Here is a 9,336-nt window from a genome sequence, read left to right on the forward strand (position 1 = left end):
AGAGATTAATTCCGTATTCAGAATGGAAACTCCATTACAGTGAGTACAAGACTGAATAGAGTTTATAATAAGTAAGTAAAACATTATACAACATTATGGTTGTACGCCCATTTCTGCACTCAGTATCCTTCTGGCTGGATGGACTTCCCTATAAATACATCTCCTTTCTTCCTCTTCCAGTGTCTGCACATATATTTGCTTTGCAGTTATGGGAACAGATATCTCAGCTGCATTGTCTATTCTACAACTGTGGCTGTGACAGAAAAAAATCCTTCTTCTTTATCTCCTGTCTGGCATATTGTTATCATTATTATAATAATAATTATTATTACTACTACTATTAATAGAGTTAATATCATGGTAGAAGCAAGGATTTTTAATCACTGACCTATATATTGATCTTGCCCAAAGGGATAGGGAAAGAGACAAAAGACAAAATAATGTAAAAAAGAAGGTTATGGTGGAATGGGATGTTATGCTGTTTACTATTTTTGATTCATAAAAATACAAGTATGTCTCTAAGGATTTGTCTCAGATGAAAACTATTCCAAAATAATAGAGTGTCAATGCTCATCAGTGATATTTTCATGTACAGAAAATAAAAAGAATCCTTGCCTACTTTATGAGTGGTTGTGTAACATTTTACTGGATCCAAAAAATTGTCAGAGTTTGAGAATGATACCACATTGTTTTGCTTTTTATTACAACTCATATACACTTCCTTTGTGGTACAGTGTCTTATACAATATTTATGCACCATATGCATTTGAAATGAACAAACAATTATTCAAATTTTCTATATGCTACATTGAAAATACAAACCATTTAAAATACTGTTAAAAATAATGGGAGCTGTTCTATAATTGCAGTTGTCATCTGGAGATTAAGCTCATATTTGCTCTGTAATACACATTATAATATTTTGCATAGTGTTACTGGTGGTATAATAGTTGTCATCATAGATACAATGTAGTAAATTTTTCAATGTATAGTGTTCTGTAAAGAAACCAGACTTCTGATACATTGTCAAAGAGCTTTTCTTTCCAGTCACTAGTAATTAATGAAACAGGTTAGATCATTTTGTATAAAATTCTGGTATCACATGTTATACATTTGGATGGGTAACACAGAAAAGGAAAAGCAAACTCGGGGCAAATAATCAGTGAAGTGATTGACTTTAATAAATAATTAACTTAGTCTGTGAATACTAGATCAGTGCAATTCATGTTCACTTTTAATGCCATTTGAAATAAGTTGAATTATCAAAATGAAGATGGAACTGAAAATCATTATTTTATACTAATTTTGGCTGGCAACATGTTGAAATCTTCTCTTTGAGTGATACCCAGCTCAAAAAAAAAACACAGGGGAAAAACTGTGAAAAAACTTCTGAGGCCTTTTGTCTGAAATATTTCCCAGCAAATACGTAAATTATAGGGTTAATGCAACTGTTGGTGATAGCCAGAGTAGAACTAAACTGCTCGCCAAAGTTGAGCAGTTCTTCCCAGAAACAGCCTTTGACCACTTCCATCTGGAATAATACATCAAGGAACGAAAAAAGATGGCATGGAGTCCAGCACAAAAGAAACATCAGCACCACTAAGAAGATCAGCCTGGTGGCCTTCGTGTCTTTGTGGTTCTTGCAATATTGTGTCCTGAGTGCTCTTCGTTCCCTTGTGTGTTCTTGTAGGGAGCAAATGGTAGAGAAATTGAAGAAGATGATTGCTATAGATGGCAATGCAAACCCCACTGTGCTGAATACCAGGCGCTCGGCTGTTGCCCACAATGGGTCGGGGAAGTCTAAAATGCATGCTGAGATATTCCACTGGGGAAAGTGTTTCACAGTCCGAAATGTAAAGATTGGGATGCTTACAAGGATCCCAAAGAACCAGGTAAGCAAGCAGATCCCTTTGGCCATGGTTTTGTTCCGTATCCTTCCGTGTGTCAAGGTATGAACAAAAGTCAAATAGCGATCCATGCTGACTGCCACTAGCAAGTAAATGCTGGTATACATGTTTAGGCAAACGGATGCACTGGTGCTACGACAAAAGAAATTGCCAAATGGCCAGTTAAACTTGTTTCTGACATTCTCTGCCCAGAAAGGGAGGCATGTGAGGAAGATAAAGTCAGCAACAGCTAGGTTCATAAGGTAGATATCAGCTGTCTTCAGGGGGCCCTTGCACAGTGAGTAAACGACAAGAACAAGCAAATTTCCAAGCATTCCGATAACACAGATGGCGTTGATGTACTTGGGTACTAAGTAGTAAATGATTTCCCACCAGTCATTCAAGTCTGGGCAGCTAGTTAAGTTGCTCTTGTTTTCACTCTGGTTTGAGAAGGAAACATTCAGTTGACTTTCAGCCATTTTTCAAAATTCTGAAATGAACAGAAGAACATCTTTAAAGCAAGAGAAAAGGACTACAAAAAAGAGCCATAACATTCTAAAAGTTGTCTCCTATTGATTGTGTAACAGACATTTAACTGCTGGAAATTCTTTATTAGTGCTTATTGATTGTATAGGCTAGATCAATCCATGATTCTTGTGGGCAATGGTGAGAAATATTCACAAATTGATAACAATGGAAATTCCTCTACATCCCGTGAAAGTTCCTCTCTTTGTTGCCTCTGTTCAAGGTTGCAGAGAGGAAGGCATGTACCAGTTTAGTGTAAGTAACTCTGTATGTCTCCTCCAGGCTGGTGAAAGCAACAGAAATAGCAGAATTCCAGCTCCCTGAGAGTAGGGACAGTCATGCTGGTGACATGATGCAAGGCTTGCAACTTGTCCTGCCCTTTCTCATACTCTTTTGTGTGCTATGTATAACTTTAGCAGGATGGTGCCAGTTTTGCCATGTCTGGGACTGCTAATCACAGTCTGTGTGTGTAACTTGTTTGGTTAAAATTACATTCTCTTCTTCTCTGTCAGTTCCTCCATCCCAGACTTTGGGATTAAAATTACTGCTAGATTAGACATTTTTTTTTGCCCTCAAATGTCAGCAGTTGTAATAATAAAACACTGACTTCTCCTACACCATGTGCTCAAAATCCTACCTGGAGGGAATGCCTCTGCAGCTCCAAATTCAGTGTGCTTCTCCTGTCTAAACAGAGGCAGCTCCAGTTCAAAAAATTCCACCTGAATTCAGCTGGAGAGAGAGACAACCCCAGACACCAAAGCATTTAGTGTTTCATAACATTGGAAATACATCTGCTTCTTTGTGGTAATGGTAACTCAGTGTGAGATTGCGCAGGAATGAGAGCATGGATAAAACATTATACCCCTGTGAAGCTCCACCAAATTACCAGCACTGCCTCCTACAGGGACTTTATTCTCCCAGTGTTGTCATGCACGACCAAATTACCTGGATCTTGTCTATTACAGGCATTGACTCTTAGAATTGTTTCAGTAGGTAAGAGATTACTGAGTCTGTGGCGACATCTTACATTTCTGTATTTCATATGCAAGGCAAGTGTGTCAGTCATAAAAAAAGAACCATTAAAAAAAAAAAACACAACACAATATTTTGCAATCAGTTGCCCTGAATGTTACCTTCCTCTTACAGCTATGTGTTTGCTCTTTCAGTTTTTACACCAAAGAGATAGCTAAGGATAGAGCTTCTGAAAAGAGCGTTTAAGGTCAGGGTTTGTCTCTTTTACATATATCTACAGCCTCAATGATGTCTGTCTGAGCAGTTTGCAGTACATATCTCTGTGGTGGAGAAAGGAATTAAAAGAGTACTAATATTCCACTTCATACAAATCAGTACCTAACGCACAGACCATTTTTCATTACTGTAGAATTAAGCACACAGTCAAGTTTTATTTGAGTTCATAACCATGCTCAAGCTGGCAGGCTTGTCAGGGGGCTGGGCTGCAATTCAAACTAGCACAGCTCCATGGCTTTACACACCTTCCCTCACAGCAGTCGGAGTTCACTGAGTTCACCAACCATCTCATGCAATCTAAGATAATTTGTGAGGATCTATAACTGCAAAGAGGGTGCATAGAGTAAATGAATGAATGATCAGCATCAAGGAAGCAGAAGTCTAACCTTTGTCATAGCAGGAGACTGACTATGGTGGGAGAGTAATAGAAGAAAATCTGTAGCATTGTATATCAAAAATACATGTCAAGAGCAATGTAGAAAGACACCAGTTAAACATTTCCTTTTGTAAATTGAATTATTACTATTACTAAATATAGAGGAGAAAGACATGTTTGTTTTCCTTGCTTGCCCATTTCCTGATATTTTCTTGCTATCAGTCGGTTTGTCAGCCAGGTTGTGCACTTCATATGGCACATGTGGGCTAGAGTCCCAAATTCATCCATGGTGGGCTAAATTAAAAACTTTGGGAATATTTGCTTGTCATTGCAACTGAGATTTTAGCCACAGCTAAATCTGACTTGTTCAGGTAGCAATTGTGCATGAAGTTTCTGTAGAGCTTGTGTTACTGGGATAAATTTCTTCAAAGTCTACTAGCTAAAGCCCTAGTGCTACCACAAGCTACAAGCCACATGAACTTATAGCTCCAGATTTATTCTTGAGAGAAAATGCAATTCATTTGCAATTGCTTAATTAATTTCTTCTTCAAAGGCAATTTTCTTTTGTGTTTTGAAGTATTTAAAGCTGATTTAAAGCTGATTGACAAGTAGCCACAAGAATGGTTTTCAGTTTATAGCCTTAATGCATTCCAGTATTCCTGCTTTTATGCAAATAATGACATATTTTTTTTCTACTTTGAACTAATTTCAGATTAGTTTCCATGTTCTTTGACTATATTACCACTATTACTATTAATAAATAATTCCTAGTTAGGATCATGTCTTCTGGAAACCTTTGAGTTCTGGAAACAATTTTAAAAGCAAAGATAACTTTGAAAGAGAAAATTCTGCAATCAGATAAGTATATTCAGCTATACAGAGATTCAAGGAGTGAAACAATATATTTTTACAGCTTAGGAGGACCTTCAAAGTTAGCTGCACAATGAAAGAGAAAGGGGAACTCTTACTAGACATAACAGAACCAAGAGCACAGAAGAATATATATATTTTTTTAATAGAAAAGCATTTGAAAGACTTTTAGTAAAGATAAAACATTAAAAACAGATAGAAATACCTTGTCCTTGTGTTTCTTGGAAGTGTAGGTGAAGCTTCAAATTCAGGAAAAGTTGGCAAATAGCAGTACAGTGATTACCGAGAGAATTCAAAGATACATCCTGAGGCAGGACTGAGTGCTGTCGTGCTGTCTGAGTGTTTTGTTGGCCAAGCATGTTGTGTATGATAAAATTTGGCAGAAAGCCTTAGGATTTTTTTTTTTCCCTAAATGTCAGCTGAGGTAATTTTCAAGGCATGTGAGATATTTCATTCTTGCGAAACTACATAAGCCATATGCCTTGGATTTTGTGTTCATGTAACCATAAATGAAAATTTTACCGACCTGTAGGCTGGTGGCAGTTAAAAGTTCCTTTGTGTGATTAACTATGTCTGCAACAATAGCAATTTTATCAACAGCTCCAAACCACGCTCTCAGTGCCAACACAAACAAAGCCAAACTTTTCACTAAGTTTTCAGTGTGGTGGGAGCTCCTTCTTTGGCCAGCCCCAGGGAGGGAAGGTGGCACTGCATACGTGATGGGTTGTGCCAAGGAGCTGGGGTCAGAGCAGAGGAGGTATTCGGGAAAGGATGCTGAAACTTGAAGCCACTAAATCTTTCCTCTGTTTTTGAAAACTGATGTCCTTTGCACTCCACTATTGCTGATTATCACATGAGTTTCTGTGAATGTTACTTTTCAGGAGTGCATGATGATGGCTATATTTTATCAGGCATGTACCCATATAGAATGTGCATTTTGTGTGATCACCTCAGTCTTTGTAGCCTGAGACTAATTGTTTATAAACTTATTTTTATGCATTTCATTTTAATTGTCCTCTGATTAGAGCAATATTAAAAATAATGAAAAAAACAACAAGAAAAAAAGAAGATATATATTGGTATATCAATGTATCAGATTTTTAAATACAAAATCTCTCTTAAGTACATATGTGTATAAAATAGGTATTTTCAACTTCTTTTTAAAGAGCAGTGAGAAATTATGAGGGCACTGGAGTGTTAATTACTTATATGAAAGCATTCTTCCCATTGGCTATCTACCTAACAAATGCACCATCTCTCTGAATTCTTACTCTTTGTGTCCTTTCTTGTTTGATGAGTTAAAATGAAAGACCATGAAGGCTGCGCTATGATATCTTATGAACTTCCCTGTCGTCATAAAAAATACTTTGATGCCAACTCTCTTTTTATTCATTAAGAATATACAATGTTAGGGTAAAATTGACAGAATCTTTCTGTCAATTTTCTGATTGAAAACCATAACAATGAAGGAAATTCTAAAATAAAAAAAACCAAACACACACACACAAAAAAAAAATAATTTGAAGATTTAAAGGATATAAATATTTTATTTAAATAGCATCTTATTTCAACATGTATTTATTTTACTAAATAAATGAAGCAGTATAAAAATATATCTCAAATGAAGCTATATACTTCACTTCTGTCAAAATATTTTTTTAGGCATCTTGATTAAAACTTTTGTTTTGGTGAAGACCTGAAACACATTTTTATTTTTTTATTTTTTTAATTACTTGGCCTAAGGAGCCCTAATAACCAACAGGAGATCAGTCTTTAAACATTGCAACCCATTCTGACTCAGTAAGGTAAGTGCAATAGAAGAGGAGATCTTCGTCACAGACTTTCCATAATTTCTTCTTTGCTTACACTAGTGGATTTTTGTTTAGATTATTTTTTTTTCATAAAGAAGAACATTTGAGCAATAACAAGAAGTCTGGAATTGAGCCTTGCTTGGACTTAACTCTATAAAAGCAGCCAACATTCAAATTTTCTCATAGACTGAATAGCAGCTGCATCTCAAATCTAAATGATAAAAATCATTGTCTTACTAAACTCATCATTCCAAAATGGGATCAAAGTATTATACATTTGGTGGAAATTGTGAAATGAATAGGCTCTAATACAGCTCTCAATTCTTAAACATCTTAGAAAAAGTCCATATAAGTGGTATCTTTACAAAAAGAGTGGATTTAATTTTTTATTTCTTTGTGACTTGTGTCTTCATTTCAACCCGTGAAAAGCATATAATGGTTTTGTAACATTTTACACTTTACACAGAAATAGTGGACTGCAAGTGAAAGAAACATGAAGGATCTGTTTCTGTATACAGAATTAAAAATTAAATAAAAATTAATTTGTATACATAATTAAAATATATTAATCTATTGTTGCCTTCAACTTGTGATATTCAGGGTGCATTAGTTTATGTTTTAAGCTTATATGATCTTCAGCCATTCCATTTGTGCTGACTTCCCTACAAAAAATCCCTAATTGGGCCTCTCTGATCAGAACGATTAAAAAAATACATTGATGAAGGCAGAGGTAAGACTGGTTGCTCAGTTAGTACACACATTACAGAGTAGAGAAGTGGCAGAAGTACAAAAGGTCTCCAGGGTTCTGGCTCTTGGTTCAACAATTCAGCCATTAAAATCCTCTTCCTCATAGCACAATTGGAGCCTTTAATTATCTGAACAGATTATCTTTTTTGGGACAATTTGGTTTAGCACTTTGATTTTCTTTATTGAAGTGGCTTGTGTATCAATATAGTCATCTTCTATGAATGATCATTTATTCTGGAACAGAAGAGAAGTTCTGTGATGTGACCTTGTGATCTTGGTTTAGTTTGACTAGATTTATTTACGTGTACTACAAACAGTGGTTTGTAGCCACTTAAACTAATGGCATGGTGATTTACAATTACTAATAAACTGATCCTGCCAACATCACATAACAGTTATAATCAAGCCCTACTATGCTACTATGTACAGCTTACAGAGGCTGAAACAGCAGAATATGGAAGGTGCAAGTACAATCTGGGAACCTACAATGTACTGACCAAGGAACAGAAGGAAAGGATGATCCGATGGCTAACACAAACAGCTAAAGAATTTGGGAGAGCTGAACTGAGTTCCTGACTTCTCAACAAAGTGCCTCCTTAACAGCAACTTTGTCCTACCCACAACAAGCATCATCTGCTTATGCCAACTCTTTTTAAGACTGTTAATTATTCTTTTCAGGTAAAGTCAATAATCCACTTGAAAAGGTCAGTAAAAAGACGATAATTATTCTTGCCCATACCTGGGATGAAGCAGTGCTGGACCTAGGCCCAGGCTGGGGATGAGTGGTTTGTGAGCAGCTTGGCAAAAAGGGGCCAGGGACTGCAGTGAGCCTGGCATGAGCCAGCAGTGTGCCCTGGCAGCTGAGGGAGCAACCTGCATTTTGGGGGATGTTAAGCCCAGTGTAGCCAGCTGCTCCAAGGAGGTGATTCTCCTGCTATACTTAGCATTGGTGTGGCCTTACTTTGTATGTTGTGTGTGGTTCTGGGCTATGCAATATGAAAAGGATATTATGGTCCTTGAGAGTGTTGTTGCTCCCTGCAGATCCCCAAGGAGGGGAAACGCAGAGGGAGGCACCACTCTCTGCTCCCAGCACACAGTGTGGTAGGGAATGGCACAGAGCTGTGCCACGGGAGGGACAGACATGCCTTGACCATGAGCGTGGTCAGACAGTGGGACAGGCTTCCTAGGGAGGCTGTTGGTGCCCTGTGCCTGTCAGTGCTCAAGAGGCATTTGGACAGTGCCCTCAGTAATGTGCTTGAACTTTTGGTTAGCCCTGCAGTGGTCAGGCAGCTGGACCAGATGATCTTTGAAGGTCCCTTCCCCAGCTGAACAATTCCATACAATTCCATCCCGGAAACGCCAATGGGGTGTTGAGATAGCTGCTGTTCCTCTGGCAATGGTCCCCAGCCACCTCTATCAGACTGAATGTAGAGTTATCTGTTTGCATGACTGAAGTCTAAATGAAAGAGTTGGCAGCCTCAGGTAAGAGGGAAGACAGACAGTGGGAGGCGGGCAGGGTAAAGAAGAGTAAAAAGTGAAGTAGTAACAATTTGATATTCCTAGCTCTGAGGTCCTGAGGATAAAGTCTGCCCTTGTTTTCCCAGGAACGTGCCTCACATTTTCCCTGGTTTCTGTGAGAATGGGACAGAGCAAAGTGTGCAAGTGTGACCATAAACTGCCAGTAGTTAAGATATAGCTTGGACATTACATTGGACGTTCATTTCTAGGGTGTTTTTATTTCTTTTTTGGTTATCTGCATAAATGATAGATGCCAATGCTACACAGTGTGTCATCACTCTAGAAAGTGGCAACCTGGAAATCAACATTATGCATTCTACAATCTGCAGAGCGTGGTGTAAGGAATTTTCTTTGT

At 37.6% G+C, this 9,336-nt stretch overlaps 1 protein-coding gene across 2 annotated transcripts; it reads right to left on the reverse strand.

Moving 5' to 3' along the window:
• Positions 1–653: 653 nt before the first annotated feature.
• BDKRB1 (bradykinin receptor B1) lies at positions 654–5,226 on the reverse strand. Of its 2 annotated transcripts, XM_082760580.1 has the most exons (3): positions 5,111–5,192; positions 3,049–3,140; positions 654–2,376 (listed from the first exon to the last, which is right to left on the reverse strand). In XM_082760580.1, exon 3 carries the CDS (start codon positions 2,363–2,365, stop codon positions 1,295–1,297), a length of 1,071 nt encoding a protein of 356 aa, XP_082616706.1. In that variant the 5' UTR covers positions 2,366–2,376; positions 3,049–3,140; positions 5,111–5,192; the 3' UTR covers positions 654–1,294. The 2 variants fall into 2 exon arrangements, with proteins under 2 accessions (XP_082616706.1, XP_082616705.1); XM_082760579.1 differs by lacking the exon at positions 3,049–3,140 and having other exon boundaries at positions 5,111–5,226.
• Positions 5,227–9,336: the final 4,110 nt, after the last annotated feature.

The sequence above is a fragment of the Aythya marila genome, assembly GCF_965140915.1.
Source record: "Aythya marila genome assembly, chromosome: 5".
NCBI classification, from domain to species: Eukaryota; Metazoa; Chordata; class Aves; order Anseriformes; family Anatidae; genus Aythya; species Aythya marila.